This window comes from Dromiciops gliroides, chromosome 2 (genome assembly GCF_019393635.1).
Source record: "Dromiciops gliroides isolate mDroGli1 chromosome 2, mDroGli1.pri, whole genome shotgun sequence".
NCBI classification, from domain to species: Eukaryota; Metazoa; Chordata; class Mammalia; order Microbiotheria; family Microbiotheriidae; genus Dromiciops; species Dromiciops gliroides.
The window spans coordinates 197571046-197589072 of NC_057862.1; the positions used below are offsets into that span (position 1 = coordinate 197571046).

Genomic DNA, 18027 nt, shown 5'->3' on the forward strand with positions numbered 1-18027 from the left:
AAGCCCCTCAGTCCACTGGGCCACCTACTTGACGAGTTTTTTTAAGTCCCGGCAGGCATTACGCCAGAGTTTAATACAGTTGCAGAACCTGGTATATGAGAGCACTTTGGATTAAACTGCTCGAGTTTATGAAAAATTTATGGAAAAACAAACAAGAACACGTGAACCAGTAGCATCCTGAGACTTGGCTTCTTCCCCCTGCCAAAAAGTACAGACATGAAATTGGTCGGTCGTACTCCTAAACCTAAAAAAGAAAAAAAAAAAGGGAATAAGAAAGAAAAAACCAATACCAAGAAACTTGAGCCGTGCCTAAGGAAATCGATCCGTCCCGCTCTTTTGAAAAGGGGCGGAGGGTGGGTGTGGGGGGTGTCCTCCACCAGGCTGCCGGCTCGCCATTCTTCGGCCGGGGGCGGGGCCTCCTGACGTCCCGAAGAGTTAGCGTTGCCCAGTTAGGGGAGGGACCTGGTGACGTCCCGCGGAGTTTGGGTGGCCCGGTAAGGGGCGGGGCGGGGCGAGAGCGGATACTCAGCCCCCGGGTCCCTGTCTAGTCCACAACCACTTACGCTCGCGCTCCAAAAAGGGGCTCCTTCCAACTCTCTACGTTGGGCTAGTCCCGCGCTGGGTCGATGAGCCCCGCGCGAACTCCGCCGGAGCGCGGACGGTGCTTTTGTTAAGAGCTCCGAGAGTTGGGGGCTGTTTACCCTGGGTCCCTCCTGCGGGTGCTGGTGCTGCGTCCTCCCCCCCCCCATCCCCGCCCCCCTGAATTCTAGGCACTGGGACCCCGAGGGCCTCACGCAGGGTGTCTGTTTCCTAAAGTCGCTCACACGCCGCCTCCAGTCACGCACGCTGGGGCCCCCGCGGCTCCTCTCCGCTCGGGAGTCGCTATGCCTCTGGGACACATCATGCACCTGGATCTGGAGAAGATCGCCCTCGAGTACATCGTGCCCTGCCTGCATGACATCGGCTTCTGCTACCTGGACAATTTCCTGGGCGAGGTGGTGGGTGACTGTGTCCTGGAGCGCGTGAAGCAACTGCACTGTAATGGGGACCTGAAGGACGGGCAGCTGGCTGGACCCCGCTCCGGGATCTCCAAGAGGCACTTGCGGGGAGACCAGATAACCTGGATCGGGGGCAACGAGGAAGGCTGCGAAGCCATCAACTTCCTCCTGTCCCTGATCGACCGACTCGTTTTGTACTGTGGAAGCCGCCTGGGCAAATACTATGTCAAAGAAAGGTCCAAGGTAAGGGCGCTGTTACTTTCAATTGGGGACTGGGAAGAGAGGCGCTCCGACACATCCCAATATTAAGTCCCCCATTCACTGTTTGCAAGAAACTTTCCTCCAAAAAAAAAAATACAAAGAATACCAGTTTGCGTTAAAACACCACAAAAAATACAGAAACACTGGTTTAGGTTAAAACCTTAGACCAAGGCTACTTTGGCTGGCACTTAATTTTAAATTAATTAACCCCGCTGATAGTGCGGTACAGCGAACGCTGGACTTAACTCTGTCATCTGCTACTTAGCACTTGTGTGACCTTGGGCAAGTCGCTTCCCTTCCTCCCAGCCTCAATTTCCGTCCATGTAAAAGGAATGTTTTTCTTAGGAGTCCTCTGAGGTCCCTTCTATTGTAAAACTGATCAGTACTGCCTTTGAATGAACATCTTAGGTTGCTGGTAAAAGACTAATCGACTTTTGTTTCGGTGTACTTTGGTCATTATTTGATAAGGAGAACCAGGGTATTGGGTAGAAGAGGTTTACATTAGGAATGTCTTAATAATTTCGGAATAGGCGTAATGTTGTTGTTGTTTGGTAATCCCACACCCCTGTAACTGTTGCTCAGGTGTCCCTCCAAAATATATTGTCTTTGAAGATCCTCAGTTGTGATTTTTTTTAAAGGCAGCAGTTTGTTGAGTTTGTTGGACTCGATTCTAGTGCAAGGTGTAAGATCTTTCCCCTTGTTTCAGTCAGTGTGTTTGGCCCATTGACCCCCCCTCCCCCCAAGGCACAGTTGAGCTAATTTGTTGGTTGTCAAAGATCTTCCTTGCTACTCTTAGCCAGGCCCTCCTGAAGCAGTAAATAGATGGTGAAATCCACCTAAACAACTAATTAATTGATCATGAGAGAGTAGTCAAGGACTGTTGGAAGGAAAAGAGGTTTCTGTTCACTTATCCCTCAAGAGACTCCCTTGACGGTAATTTCTTAGAAATGTTTGTAGAGTATATTGGCAGCATCTCTGCAAAGGTGGGAAAGTTACTTCAACTGTAGTGCCTACGCTATTCATCTACAGACTCGAGGGACTTGCATGCAATCTGTCTTCAGGTGTTTATTGGTTCAGCCAATGTTGTTTTCCGAAGCAGTTCCAAGTGGCTCTCCATTTTCTTTTATCCTAAGTGAAGAGGAAGGGTAGATGAACATAAGCAACATTTAAAAGCCTGAGGTGAACAGAGGAAAGCAAACTGGCACTCAGGTACAAGGAGAACAGTCACCTATGTACCATTTAGGGGGGAAATAGAGTATTTCACAATTCAAGATTGAGCCTGTGATAAAAACATGGCACTGCTGTTCTCTTTGGCCAATGAACTGCCATGAGTGAGTGCTGTTAAGAAAAAAAAATTAAATAAATAAAGAACAAGTGGCAAAGTTGTGGTATTGAGTCCTTGGAAAAGTGAAGGACTGAGGGAAAAAGGGACAAGTATTAAGCACCTACTATGTGCCAGCCATTGTGCTAAGTGCGTTACAAATATTATCTCATTTTGGGGAGGGTCAGAATAGAGGATATACTTTCTGTATTCCTGAGGAAACTAAAAGAATTTTCTAAGAGTGGTTCAAATTCCTTAAAGGCAAAAACAACCCCATAACATTTGCTTTGAACTTGGGGAACATACCATTACTTTCACATTATTCTTGAAGTCTGTCAATAGGCATATATTAAACACTTGGTAAGTCATTTTAATTAATTAAGGTACTAGACTTCCAGGTCCTATTTTTCTTTTTTTCTTTCTTTTTTTGTGGGGCAGTGAGGATTAAGTGACTTGCCCAGGGTCACACAGCCTGTAAGTGTCAAGTGTCTGAGGCTGGATTTGAACTCAGGTCCTGAATCCAGGGCCGGTGCTTTATCCACTGTGCCACCTAGCTGCCCTCCCCTCCTCCCTCCTATTTTGAAGGATACTAAAGATGCCTAAAGTTCTTTCAAACCAAAGTTGTACAAAGTTTGAAATAAATGCTCCTTGTTGCCACCACTCTTTTCCCCTAATTTTTTTTTGCTTTGAGGTGGTGGAGAATAAGTAACCAGGAAGGAGGCCTATGATAACATATAAACCTCTCCAGATTCTAGCTTCTAAGTAACATCATGGCCCACCTATAAATTTAGAGCTAAAAGGTACAGTAGATCATCCCTGACAAGCCCTTCGTTTTACAGAGAGGATAAAGTGACTTTTCTCATAGTTACTACTTAAGTCAACAAGCATTTATTGTCTGCTATGTACCAGGTACTATGCTAAGCAGTGGAGTATACTCAGAACTGTCCCCGTCCCCCACCAAGTAGCCAAGCTAAGATTTGAACCCAGGTCCTGATTCAAATCGAGTGCCCTTTCCACTGAACCACTCTGTCTTGCAAGGCCTATATTTCTTTCTTTCTTTCTTTTTTAGTGAGGCAATTGGAGTTAAGTGACTTGCCCAGGGTCACACAGCTAGTACGTGTTAAGTGTCTGAGGCCGGATTTGAACTCAGGTCCTCCTGACTCCAGGGCCGGTGCTCTATCCACTGTGCCACCTAGCTGCCCCGCAAGGCCTATATTTCAACCCCAAAAGTTTAAGGGTAAGATTTTACTGGAAAGTTTGAAACCTATCTAGGGCAAGAAAAAGCATATGGTTTCAGTAGGATTTGATGGTTTTATTCCATATTGTTGTGATATCCTCCCATGACTGGCTTAACTTTATTAAGTGTAACCCGTCCAAAAAGGAAGTGGATTGTAGTTTTTACTGGGTAGCTCACTCATATACTTGTCTCATCCATCTTTTCACCCTCCCCTTGGTGCCCTCCCCTCCACACTTTCATTACAACACCCTCTCCCCCAGTGCTTTACAGGATAGTAAAAATCAATGTTTGTTGAATGAATATTTTTTGAAGTGGAAGCTAGGACATTTGATACTGGTGTCTGTTCTAAGAAGTCGGATTTGAATTCTCTCACAAGGAAGCCTACCTTTGTCTAGATTCTTATCTGATATCCCTAGACATAGTTCTTCATTCTCTAATTATACAATTAAAAAAATAAGGCAAAATACTCCTAAACCAATTAAAATGTGTATATATTCACACCTTGAGGGAAAAACTATATATCAAAAGAGGAAAACCTAACAGAGATAGGGTCATATAAAGAAACCTCTTTAGCTTTTTGAGGGTAGAGATGGAGGTGGCTATCAAGCTCCTCATTTAGTACATTTTGGTAGAAAGAAATCCATTTTCTTTCTAGGAATTTACTTATTTCTCTCCATCTTTAGCATGGAGAGTACTCTACCCCTAGGCATGGAAACCTAATCAAACATAAGGCAGAATCTGCTAAATCTATTTTAGGATTCTTACTGTTCTTAAGGCAGAGGTATATATTCATTTGTAGGAGCACATGAATACATTTTTCTTACTTTTAATGTATCTTGTGAAGGAGTAAGAACCATCAAATTGTAAGTTTGTCTCAGAAAAAAGTAAGCCACCAGGCTACAAAGCAGAAATATTAGTTAGACTTCAGTTGCTGAAGAAATAAGGCGCTGTTGAGATTTTAAGGGAATCCTTCATTAAGTTACCCGGGTTGAATTGACCTTGACAGTCAAACTTGTTGGCAATGTATCTTATGGGGCATTAATTAAGGAGCCTTTGGGGAAACCTCCTTGTTGAGATTTCTTGCAATGTGCAGCAGCATAGCGCCCCCTAACTTCAAGTGTGGTCTCTGCTCAGAGACCCTCCCTGTATTCATTTACAGGACTGCACCCTCCTTTTTCAGGAATGTAAGGAAATTTCCAAGACAAATATTGGTCACCACTTTCTCCTTTTACTTTACTGCATAAATCTCAGGGAACAGGGATTTATTTTCCACAGGGATTGTAATTTAAAGAACCAGGAGTTCTCTTGCTCGGCAATAGTCAACACCTAGCTAGATTTCTCACAATAAGTCACCAGGTTAAAATGTCACTACCTCACAAAAGTGGATATGTGTATATGTATATGTGTATATGCTATGTTCATATGCATGCATGTGCGTATATTTGTCTACAATATATCTTTTTGAACTGTAGGACCATTTTAATTCACATTTCACTGATTGCCAAGCTTTTCCCTTAAACAACTGTAGAAGCTGATTCTGAGTTCTTGGAAAACTCAAAAGCTAGAGCTTTACTAGTGTTTCCCATTACTATTTTTAGAAAACCCACTTATTAACTGGGTTGATCACAAATAGCTTTAACTGGACTAGTTCCAGAAGGTCATGTATTTGAGGACACAGAGGAAGTAGCTTCCTTTAGCCCAAAGGGATTCTTGTGTGACCCAGGCAATCCTTGGGCATACTTCTCCTTTTCACCTTGAATTACTCTTGGAGTACAGTTAAGTTTAAAAGAAGTTTATGTAAAGTTCAACCACCACCACCCTGAGTGTAGACTTTTTGTGGGTTTTGTTTCTGTGCTAATGAGTAGCCTTTCCTATCTAGCCTTGACCATTTCTTTGTTGGCCTTTGAGAAAGACTGAAGGGAGTTATGGGGGAGGAGCCGTTTGCTTTTATTCTTGGGATCTGTGAATGTAGGCTGTCCTAGGTCTTGATCTGACGGTGTTGTCACCCAAACCTCTTGTTTCTTAAAGTGGATTAAACAATCCAATTTGCTCAGTCAGGAATAATGCCATTAATGTAGTGGCTTTAAAGGAAAAATTTTTGGTTAAAAACTTCTGTACCTCGTGTAAATAGTACACATCACATCACATCCTTATGCAAATACATTCGTGGAGCTTCTAGTTTATGTTCAGTTTTTCTCAAGAAAGTGCTTTGATCCATATGAACTCCCAAAAAGTAATTGGGCTGTCTTTTCTAGAAAGACTTTTGGCATGGGAAGGCGCTTGGGGAGAAAAGAAGCTTCATGAATGTTTGGGAAATCTTAGTTCCAGTTCTATTATAAGTTGTAACAGACCAATCCTAGCCAGGATAGAAGTAATTTTGCATAAGCATTTTCTTTAGAGAAAACAAGACTTTTTTTTTTCTTTTTAACATCTACAAACTTAATCAAGTCTCTATTTGTCTTCAGTGAATTAGGTTGAAATACACTGGATGAATAATCTTAGATAACCTTAAATACCATAGCTAAATGGCTTTTATAAGGTAATGTTCTGATATTAATAGCAACATCTTGCGGTTGAATGGTGAGATCTCTTAATTAGTAGATATAAATCTTCCTCTAAAACCTTCACCTTGGTAGTTTAAAACAAAACAAAACAAAACAAATTCTTGGCTTTTGGGTGGAACACTCAATTTGGAAGTTTCCCATCTAGGGAAGCAAAGCATCTCTAGAAACTGATACTTTGCTTTATCCATTGCAGTGTTGAATTACCTTTCTAGGCTAGAAGTGTGTGCATACTATTTATTTCACTCTCTTGCCTAGTTTATAGACATTTCCCTACATTCTGTGTTTAGTGAAGCTAGACCAGCTGGCAGCAATTTGATTATGGTTGCCAACCCTTGTCTTCTCCCCAGACTTAAAGAAACCTAATTTTATTAATTTCTCATATATTTAATCTTCTTTCAACCTTCAGGACCCCCGCTTAAGTTTTAGGAAGAGAAAATGTGTAGACTTAGAAAAAGGACCTTAGAAATCCTGTATTCTACCCATATAGACTTAACTAAGCTTCTTTTTGTTTTGAAGAAAAAATGAGTTTTGAGCAGGGTATTTAAGAAGCTGAAGAACATGAGTTTGATAAGAGGTCATTCCTTTTGGAGGCAAGCTGTATTGAGAAATCTTGGAAATGGAGAGGAACCCAAAATTGTCCAAATGGGTCATAAAGGATAAAGAAATTAAGTTAGCTAGGGTGGAGTAGACTGGAATATTTGAGCACTAGTTTTTAAAGTCATTCATTCATTGATTTATTTACTTATGTTTATTCATTTATAAATTTATTTATTTTGGGCAAATGAAAATTTTATTAATCACTTTACTACAGTTCTTGATTTAAGGGGTTCATATTCTAATAGAGGTAACAATATAAATGAAAGGTTTCAGCTACAGCTCTCTTGGGAAAGTCCCACAGTCCTTAAAGTATTTAAGTGTCAACACTTAATGCCTCTTCTTTAATATCATTTTTGTTTGGAATATTTGAAGTAAAATTCTGACTCCTTCCTTCATATGCATCCTAAAAATAGGAACCTCTTATGGGATCATAGATTTGGAGCTAAGAAGAATCTTAAAGGTTACTGGGTCCAATTCCCTCATTTTGCACATGAGGAAACTGAGGCAGAGAGGTTGTGACTTGCCCAGGGCTAAAACAGCAAGTAAGGTGTCTAAGGCAGGATTTGAACCTCTTTCTGATTCCACCAGCCTTTTAACCCTTTCATAGCCTAGGTACTTCCAGTCATCAGGTCCCTCTAATCACCTGTACATTGAACTTAGGTGAAGCAAAGTTTTTCCACTCTGCCACGCCCCCCCTCCCCTTTTATTTGAATCTTGACTGTGGCCATTTCAAATCTGTTCTGCACCCACTAGTGTTTTTCCCATTTGAAAACCATATCTTAACAATGATGACATAGAATGGCATTTGTATAAATATAAATCTTTAAGCATCTTTGGTACCTTAGCTCCTTGAGGAAAAAAGGATTTTTTTTTCCTTCTGTTTCTCCAATACTTATCTTCTTTGGTTGGCTTGCTTCTTCTTCTTGTTCAGCCACATCTTACTCTTCATTACCCCCTGGACCATTACAGGTCAAGGCCTTCTATCCTCCACTATCTATCTAAGTCTTTCCAAGTTCATGTTCATTGTTTCCATGACACTTTCTCATCCAAGGGCTTACTAAATGCTTTTTTTCTTCATTCAAGGTAAGAGTGAGTGAGAAGACCACCTGTAAATAGGTAGTAATTGGGGAGAGAAGTAGAACATCTTCTAAGTACTCACCTTCCAGTTAGACTGTATAAATAGATCTCTGAGTCAGTAGAAGGGAATAATTTGTAGGAAGAGGCCAGATTGTGACAATATTTAAATGGCAGAGTTGTTTATATTTGATTCTAGTAGGGAACCACTGAAGTTTATTGGTGGAGGAGGGTGATATCATCCAGAGCTTGTAGTGCAAACAATATGGTAATATATTTTATAAGTGATGGGTTGATTTGGAGGCTACTTAGCTATGCTGCTCAATACCAGCCCTCCCTCTGACTTAGCTTTGTGGCTCAATCAACTTTCTGATCTCAGCTACTGAAGATAAAAAAGTGGCTTGCATGGCAACTGTTTGCTAAGGTAGCTTTTGTTTCAATAGGCTTATGAATTCTTCCATAGCAGCATGTTTGCAATTAGCTGACAATGAGCTCCGTTACATATTTCTTCAGTAGTAATACAGTAGCTATCATTTTTCTTCTCAAGCTCAAATCACATGGTAAATTCTGGCATAATAATGGATTCAGATCTGTTCCCCTGGGCAACTGCCAGGATGCCCAGTGTGGAGCTGAGTCTACAGCCACTGGAACAGTAAATACCAAAGACAAATCATTTTTATGATATCCAGCTAAGGAATTCAGTTTTGGCAGAGAGCCAAACAGCCAGTGATTTGGCATAGATTCAGAGTTGATGTTTTATATCTGTGTTAGTCAAGCAAGATTAGTTAGCTTGGTTAATTAGACAGAGAATTTGTTGGGTTTGCTCTTGTTGTTGTTGGTGGTGGTGGGTTTTTTTGTTTTTTTTTTTTACCTTGTCTTATCTTGTTATTTACATGGTTGAATTTTTGGTTGTTCTTTCTGTCAGTGTGTGATCTCATAAAAATGTGTACTCATACCCTTATCCTTCTCTCTTCCCTCCCCCTCCCCCAACTTTTCTTGTAAGGTAGAGACTATAATAAACTATGGCTTTCTTGGATAAATATTCAGCAAACATTTATTGAACATACTAAGTGTGAAGAATGTGAATACACCTTTAGTATCTTGTCTTAAAATGGAACCATTTAAAAGCTGTGATGTTTTATTATTTTAGTCATGACTGGAGACCTTCCAGTGTAGAACTTAGAGTCTTTACTATTTTCCTGGGTCATTGAGAAATTAAAGTGATTTGGTCACAGCTGGTATAAGTCAGACTGAGCTTGAACCCTGGTGTTTCTAACTCTTAAATCTAGCCCTTTATCTTAGGTACTTTTTGGAATATATTATAGAATTATACTAGAATAAATAAAATATCACTAGAAAATTCAAATATCATGATTAATATTTTTCAAAATGTAGATACATATTTTATTTGCAAAACCTTTCACACTGAATCAGAATGAAACTAAATAGGGTACTGAACTTGACTATAATACATGTGGGGCAGCTAGGTGACTCAGTGGATAGAGAGCACTGGCCCTGGATTCAGGAGGACCTGAGTTCAAATCCAGCCTCAGACACTTGACACTTACTAGCTGTGTGACCCTGGGCAAGTCACTTAATCCTCATTGCCCTGCAAAAAAAAGAAAGAAAGAATAAATTTATGCACAAAATTCAATATAGGCAATTTTAAAAGGCCCTCCGAATTCAAGGGCCTCATTTTTTAAAATCTCCTATGGAGCATTTGTAGCTTCCTATGTATATTAGAAGCTCAGTGAGGGAAGGAACTGTTTTTCAAATGAGGCAATATTTGTAAATTGCTTAGCACTGTGTCTGGCAAATAGTAGGTGTTTAATAAATGCTTAATCCATTCCCTTCTTTGTATACCCAGCACTTGGGTGAAACATCTATTTTAGCAGTAACCTTATTTGCCTCAGTTTCTCCATCTATAAAATGAGCTGGAGAAGGAAATGGCAAAGCAGTCCAGTATCTTTTGCCAAAAAATCCAATGTGGTAAAAAGCTCTATCTAGAAAACCAGAAGCTTCTTCCATTTACTAGTCTGGGAGATAAATTAAGGGAAAGGTTAAGTAGGGTAGATTTATGATCTAATATCCAATTTTAATCTCACACCAAGATGGGACCACAAAGAGTCAGACACAACTGAACAATAACAAATTACAAAAGGAGGGAAGGGAACAAGCATTTATTAAGCATGTATGTGTATGTCAAGCACATTCTAGGTACTGACCATGTCCTAGGCACAGTACCAAACTTTGGAAATATAAATACAAAATGGTACCTTCCTCTCTAGGAGTTTCCCTTTTTTTTTGTGTGTGTGGGGGGGGCTATGAGGGTTAAGTGACTTGCCCAGGGTCACACAGCTAGTAAGTGTCAGGTGTCTGAGGCTGGATTTGAACTCAGGTCCTCCTGAATCCAGGGCCAGTGCTCTATCCACTGTACCACCTAGCTGCCCACTAATATTCTTTTGAGTGGAAATTGTCAGCATTAAACATACAATTCGTCTTTGAACTTAATGTTATCTGTCAGACCAATGGCAATACCAAGGCCAAAAGTGTAGGATTGATTTCTTATTTTGTAGGTAAAACCAGTGTTACCATACAGTCTTAGCTAAAGCCCTGGCCAACAACCTCGATCATAGCCCCGATCCAGGCTGTTATTGTTGTTCAGTCATTTCCATCATGTCTGACCCTTCATGATCCCATTTGGGGTTCTCTTGGCAAAGACACTGGAGTGATTTACCATTACCTTCTCCAGTTCATTTTATAGATGAGGCAACTGGGGCAAACAGGGTTATGTGATTTGCCCAGGGTCCCTTTTTTTTTTTTTTGAGGTTGGATTTGAACTCTGGATGATCAGTCTTCTCAATTCCAAGCCCAGTAAGCTATCCACTGTGCCCTATAATACTGGCTAAGAACCTTGCAAATACATGTCCATAGTCACAGGAGAGAAAAGTGGAAACAACTCAGTTCAGACCAGCAAACATCTATTTTTTGCCAATATGTGCAGAGCATTGTGCTATACACTGAGTATATAAATGTGAAAAACAATGACATTGCCCCTGCTCTATCCAGCAATTATAGTCTACTAAGGGGCTACCCATAGTACACAGGTCAATATAATGATGGAACTAAAGATAGATTCTGGAATAAATGCTCTTGGAAAATTTCAGGGCGTGAGAGAACTTAAGTTAGAGCAGAGATGTCAGGTGGAAAAAAGATCAAGAGAGGCCTCATGGAGCAGGTGGCACTTGAACTGACTCTAGAAGGAAGCCAAGTAGTTTATTAGGTGAAGAGAAGCGGGTGCATTCCAGGCATGGGGCTGTTGGTAGAGAACAAACCCAAAACCTAAAAAAGGTTTTCAGAAAAAATGTTATTAAGTTGGTTTGGTTGGTTTGGCAGAGGAGAGAGCTGGAAAAAGTTATAGCTGGCTTCCCCACTCCCCCAGAGCTCAAACAAGGGTACAAGGAGTGACCTGTATGTGGGCAGTTTCCAAAAGGAGTATCAGCACATAAATTGCTACACAAGGTAGGCAGTTTCCAGATAAGGTATTACTTGAGATGCATGACAACAGGTAAGTATTAACATTCAATAAAATGTGGCCTAGGTCAAGACACAAACTTTGGATGGGGGCCTAATAATACCTTGCAGTAATTGCAGGCTCCCCAGTGGAGTGTTTGGGGGGGTCAGTATGACCTTCATGACCTGGGTTAAATAATATCTAGCCACATTAGGCTAGGTTCAATATAATAAATACTATTTCTCAAACAATATTATAAAGACTATATGATTTTGTAATGTCTTTTTAATGAAGTATTATTATTTATTATATAAATATTATATTATAAAGTTATTCCTACAGGGTACAGCCTGTACAAATGTGGAGAGGTGAGAGATGGCATTGTGAGTTCAAGGAAGTTAGACTACATTTGACAATACAGAGTGGAGGAAGGGAAGTGATATAAAATAAAACTAACAAGGCAGGTTGGAACTGGCTTATGGAGGATGCTAAATGCCAGGCTAAGGAATTTGGCTCTTTATAAGCTTTGGGATAGAATATATTGAAAGTTCTTAAGCAAGAGAATATCATGGCTAGATTTTGTACTAGGCAGATTATTCTTGACCCTTATGTGAAAGCTGGACTGGAGACAGAAGGTACTAGAGGCTGAGAAACCACTTAGGAGGCTCTTACAATATTCTTGCTTAACAACGATATTCTTACTTACGATTATACTTAAAATATTCTAGGCCAAAAAAAAGTGTTTGAGGGCTTGAACAGGGATATTGGCATTATAAAAAAGAGGTTATGGAAGTAGAATACATAAGACTTGTCCTTGGGACATATATGTGCACAATGGGGAGGGAGACAGGAAGGTAAGAGAAAAGCTAAGCTTATACTTCTTTCTAAGTAGATAATTCATTTAACAAACATTTGTGTATCTAATATGTATGTATAGGGTGGGCCAAAAGTCACGAAGGGGGTCTGATATTTTAATGATTTTTTGAAAATTATTTTTAAAAATTTTTTGACATTTACAAGATTTTATTTTTCCCACATGATGTAAATTCATTTCGTGTGTGTGTGTGTGTGTGTGTGTGTGTGTGTGTGTGTGTGTAATGCTATGGTATTATAAATTAAAAACAAAAAATAAAGGAGTTATTAAATATTAGTGACTTTTGGCTCTATTTCCTCCATCTCCACTCTTAAGGCAGCTAGCTGCCCATCTTGGTGGTCCTACCTTAACTCTCAACATTGTTGCCATCTCTGAAAATTGTTCTACCTTAAAGATCCTAAACTCTGGTCCTATCTTTCCAAATCTCTTAGCTCTCCCATGTATGTCTTTCACCATCAGCAGTTTGTCACCCCCTCTACCCCCCACCCCCGCCTTTATTGCCTTTTCAACTATAAATGAGGTGTCAGTGATTTCTTATAATCTCTGTCCTTGAAACCTTGGACCCCCTCGTCCTTCCTCTGAGCTGTAGGATGCTGCTAAAGCAATTTAGACACTAGGTGCCTAATCTCAAGTGGACTTTCACTGCTATGTGAACTCTTTTTATTCTTTTCCTTTGAACTCTTATCACATTCTGTCTTCCAAATGTTTTCTCTAATCCCTAAATCTCTCTTTCTCTTTACTCTGACAGGTAACCTCTTTGCACTGTGGGGTATATTTCATTCTTCTATATTACTTAGTGAGGGGGCAGTTAGGTGCTTAGATGGCTTAGAATCAGAAAGACTCATCTTCTTGAGTTCAAATAGGGCCTCAAGCACTTAGCAACTGTGTGACCCTGGGCAAGTCACTTCACCCGGTTTGCCTCGGTTTCCTCATCTGTAAAATGAGCTGGAGAAGGAAATGGCAAACCACTCCAATGTCTCTGCCAAGAAAATCCCAACCACTGAACAACAAATGTTACTGAGGTCATCTGATAAGAACTGCTTCAATTCTCTCCTTCCTCTCCTTTAAAGGAGCAGTTATTTATTAAGTCAGTAAGTGTTTAAGTGTCCACCATGTGCCAGACTTTAAACCTTAGGATGTTTTCACCTCCCCACTGCCCTGTTCCTCTGGCTTGCTTCTTGGGAAGGGAAGCAGTTCTGGCATTACCCACTTCATCTAACAGATAAGACATCGCCATGTCCATTATCACCCTTCACCTTGGCTTTGCATCTTTTCCACTCTATTCACTCATTTCTCTTCGGTTGACAGTCACACTGTTCTTTTTCCTGCCCTTTAAAGACAAATGAATCAAAAAAGGACAACCCCTTACCTTACCTATTAAGTCTTTAAGCTCTCATCATGCTGACCTCCCATTTCACTGCCAAATTGCTAGAAAGAGTAATATGTCACTGCCTTTACTTCTTAACCACCCATTTCCAACTTTGCTAAAATATTTTCTTCAAAGTTAACTAAGGACCTTATCAATAAAACATAAGAGCCTTGGGGTTTTTTTTGCAGGGGGAGGAGTGTGTGTGTAGGGGGAATCATCATCGATTATCTTTCTGTTGCATTGCACATTGTCTACTTCTTCCTTCTTGATATTCTCTCCTGTCCTTGATTTCTGTGACACTTCATTCCTATAATTCTTTTACCTTTCTGGCCAGTCTTTGGACCATAGATTTTAGAGTTGGAAGAGGCCGTGAGCAGCTAGGTGGCACAGTGGATAGAGTGCCCGGCCTGGAGTCAGGAAGACTCATCTTCCTAAGTTTAAACCTGGCTTCAGACACTTCCTAGCTTCGTGATCCTGGGCAAGTCACTTTGCTCTGTTTGCCTTGGTTTCCCCATCTGTAAAAAAGGAAATTACAAACCACTCCAGTATCTTTGCCAAGAAAAGCCCAAATGGGGTCATGAAGAGTCTGATATGACTGAAAAACAACAACAACAAAAGAGGTCTTGGAGGTTATCTGTTACAACCCACTTATTTTACAGATAAGAAAACTAAGGCCTAGGAAAAAGTAACTTGCCCTAGGATGCGTAGTCGCTTGGGTTTGAATCCATTTTCTCTAAATCTAATGCTCCTTCTATACCCACACTGTTTCTTCACTCTCTTCCTGCTCCTTAAAGTGAGGCCTCCCAACTGTTCTGCCCTTGGGCCTTTTCTCTCCCTTTCTTTGGTCCCCAGTTCAGTTGTCATTTCTATGCAGACTGGTGATTCGCACATCAATAGTTCTACTCTGAATCTTTCCCCAGGGCTTCCAGTATTTTATTTCCAACTGCCTTGTTTTCCACATTTGCAAAGCAAAGCCATTATCGTCTCCCCTAAACCTGCTCACCCCGCTTTGCCACTACCTTCACTATCCATGTTGATATCACTTTCCTAGCTCCTTAAACTCATCATTTCAACTTCGTGACTCAAAGGTTGGTGATTCTTCCCCCTAAGCAAAGATATTTAATGAAATATAATGTCGAGGAGCACCGGTCATTGAGGACCTGGATTCAAATCTCTCCTTTGATACTTATTACCGCCTCAATGACCTTAGACAACTAACCTCTCTAGGCCTCAGTTTCCCTATCTTTAAAATGAGCTGGTTGGATTAGATGGCTTCCGAAAGGGACCCTTCCTGCCCTGCATATTTGCTTGCTTGTTCTGTCTATTTATTTGTTTGTTTGTTCTTTTTATTTGTTTAGAGTTTTGAGTTCCAAATTCTATCCTTCTCATTCCCTCCCCCCTCCCCCTCCCCCCTCCTTGAGGTGGGAGGATATAGGTTATAAATGTGCAATTATGTAAAACATTACCATATTAGTTATCTTATACAAAAAGACAAGTAAAAACAGAAAGAAAGCACAAAACAACATGTTTCAGTCTGTGCTCAATCAACTTCAGTTCTTTCTTTGGAGGTGGATAGTATGCTTCGTCATCAGTCCTTTGGAATTGTCCTGGATCATTGTATTGCTGAGAGTAGTTAAGTCATTCACAATTGCTCATAGAACAATAATGCTGTCTCTGTGCACAATGTTCCCTTGGTTCTGCTCCCCTCACTAATGCATCAGTTCATATGAGTCTTTCCAGGTTTTTCCAAAATCATGCTGCTTGTCATTTCTCACAGCACAGTAATATTCCACCACAATCACACATGTGGTAATATATTTCATCCGTTGAGTCCCTTCTACTTCAAATATCCTCTTTTGGTTTTTCCAACTTAGGTTTTCACTTCAACTATTGTAATAAATAGCTGCCTAATCTTTCTGTCTTTTGGCCCAATCTCTGTTTCCCTTTCTCTATGCTACTTTCCAGCCAAAGTTAGACTATATCCCTCCCCCCTTTTCCCTTCTTGCTCTCCCATTCTTTCTCTTGGCTATTCCTTGTGCTTGGAATGTCTCCTTCCTGCCTCTTCCCACTCCCTGACATCTTTATCTGTTGAAATTCCTCATTTGTAAGGCCTATTTCAGGTATCATTTGCTCCATGATTCTTCTGACAATGAATGCTTCAGTTTAAATTGTCTTTTAATTTGGCAATTCAGATACATGTCCTTCCCCTTACCTCTCAACATAACACCTTATTTAGATACACATCCAACAGGTAGAACTTGAACTCTCTATAAGTCGCAAGTGTCTTCCTTAAAGTGCTGTGTCAGCCCAGGAAAAACTTATAAAATTACAAGGAAGATTTTTTTCTAAGATGTTTTTGTACCTTTATGGGGAAACTGAGGTTTCATTCTTAGAATGGCTTAAGTGTTAGGTCCTATGTCAAATTAGACATGTACTATATCATATGTCTTATTTCCCACCCTTAATGCTCCTAGGGAAAGAAAGCCAGCCTTTCTTTTTGAATGCACGAATGGGACAGTTTATTATATGTTGGTATCAGTTGCTTCTTATTTTAAATTCCCGGAGTAATTTTTCCTTCATCCAACATTTTCCTGACTTTATACCAAAGTCAGAATCAGTATTTCACCCAGGTCAATAGGAAGAGTCACTGAGGGGTTAAAAGTCTGATAGATTTATAGACTGGAGAAGTAATACAAAAGAGCTAAGTACTGCAACCAGCTCTACTGAAGAGAGTTGGCCAATCTAGAGAAAATAGCCCTGGGTTTGGAGGCTGAGTACCTGGGTCTAAGTGCCATTTCTTCCACCTTGCCACCTAGCTCCAGTTTCCTCATCTGTTGTTGTTCGTCCTTCATTCTGAAAGAGAACCAATGACATCTGTAAATGAGGACATGGACTCATTAACCTCTAGATCTGTGAAACCAAACCATTAGGCATATTCACTTTATCTTCAGGACTTGGTTCCTGTGCATAGACAGGTACAAAGTCAATTTTAAGAGAATTGCATAGTGGAGAGGTCAGGAAGTTGGTGGTAATAACAATAATTCACACTTGAAGGTTTGCACTGGGAAATAGGTAGTACAAGTATTTCCATTTCACAGATGAGGAAAACTGAAAGCTACTTTCCCAGTTGGGAAAGTAACTGCTTGTTCTAAAATGTCCATCTACATATTTTGAGAATTTTACGGTATCATTTAGGTAGATAATATTAATGAAGGCCCTAAGTCAAATCCTTTGTGCCTTGAAACTAAAGTTTAACTGTTTAAGGTTAGGTTCTTTTTGGTGCAGTGAATATATTGTTTGAGAAATTCAGATACTGGACTGATAAGACTAATTAGAAACTACTCCTTCATAGGATTAGAATGAGTTGCAGTTCTGTCTCTGTTCTAGATTTGGCATATGCCATCAAGAAACACCCTTTTTAGTTCCAGGTTTCTTAATATGTATAGTGAAAAGAGATACTTCTGGAGAGGAAAAGAGATAATTGGGAGAGGGATGATAAGCACTTAACATTGAGGACACAGCATAAACATGGAATAAAAAAAAATACTCAAGGTCCCAGCCTCCAAATTCTTAAAGTCATCTTATGATGATAAATTTGGATAATATTTATGGGAGTCACCAATTAATGAATATTATTTAGAAATAGTTAACATCTGGCTTCACTTACCCCTTTTGTAGAATAAGGTAGATCAAGGACTTGATGACTTCCAAAATCCATTCCATCTTGAAATCTGAGAAGCAATGAAAGTGATAAGACACTATATTTAATTAGCAAGACTTGGGAATCACCAATTAATGGAGCTAGCTATCCATTAATTGGTGATTCCCAAGTCCTGTTAATTACATTGCTGCCACTTTGTGCTTCTAGGAGTTAAAGGATTAGTTTCAGAGGGAAATTCAACATGCCCTAATCTTAATTTTTAAAAAGCCTTTAATTTTTTTAAAGTGGCTCCTTGTTTGTCAGCCCAGATCATTAACAATAATATACAAATAGTTTATTATTTTTAAGATAGGCTTGCTCTTTCAGTAGCAAGTTAAGTATTGGTTAAAGTTTCACTTCTGAAATTGTTTTCAATAAGATAAATTGATGTGAAGACAGACTGGCATAAAGAGAGCCGACTGCAGATTTACAAAGACGTGGGGTCAAGTCCCATCTGTGGCAATCTAGGCTGGTGACTCAGTCCCCTGACAGTTCTCAGGAATTGCAAGTTTCTGAAG

The 18027-nt window shown here is 40.1% G+C and overlaps 1 protein-coding gene across 1 annotated transcript in view; it reads left to right on the plus strand.

Moving 5' to 3' along the window:
• The first annotated feature begins 564 nt into the window (after positions 1-564).
• The window catches only part of EGLN3 (egl-9 family hypoxia inducible factor 3), a 37186-nt gene continuing 19723 nt past the window's right edge, over positions 565-18027 (plus strand). The window contains exon 1 of the mRNA XM_043986149.1: positions 565-1241. Coding sequence (XP_043842084.1) covers positions 885-1241 — 357 coding nt within the window. The 5' untranslated portion in view covers positions 565-884. The remainder of the gene's footprint in view (positions 1242-18027) is intronic.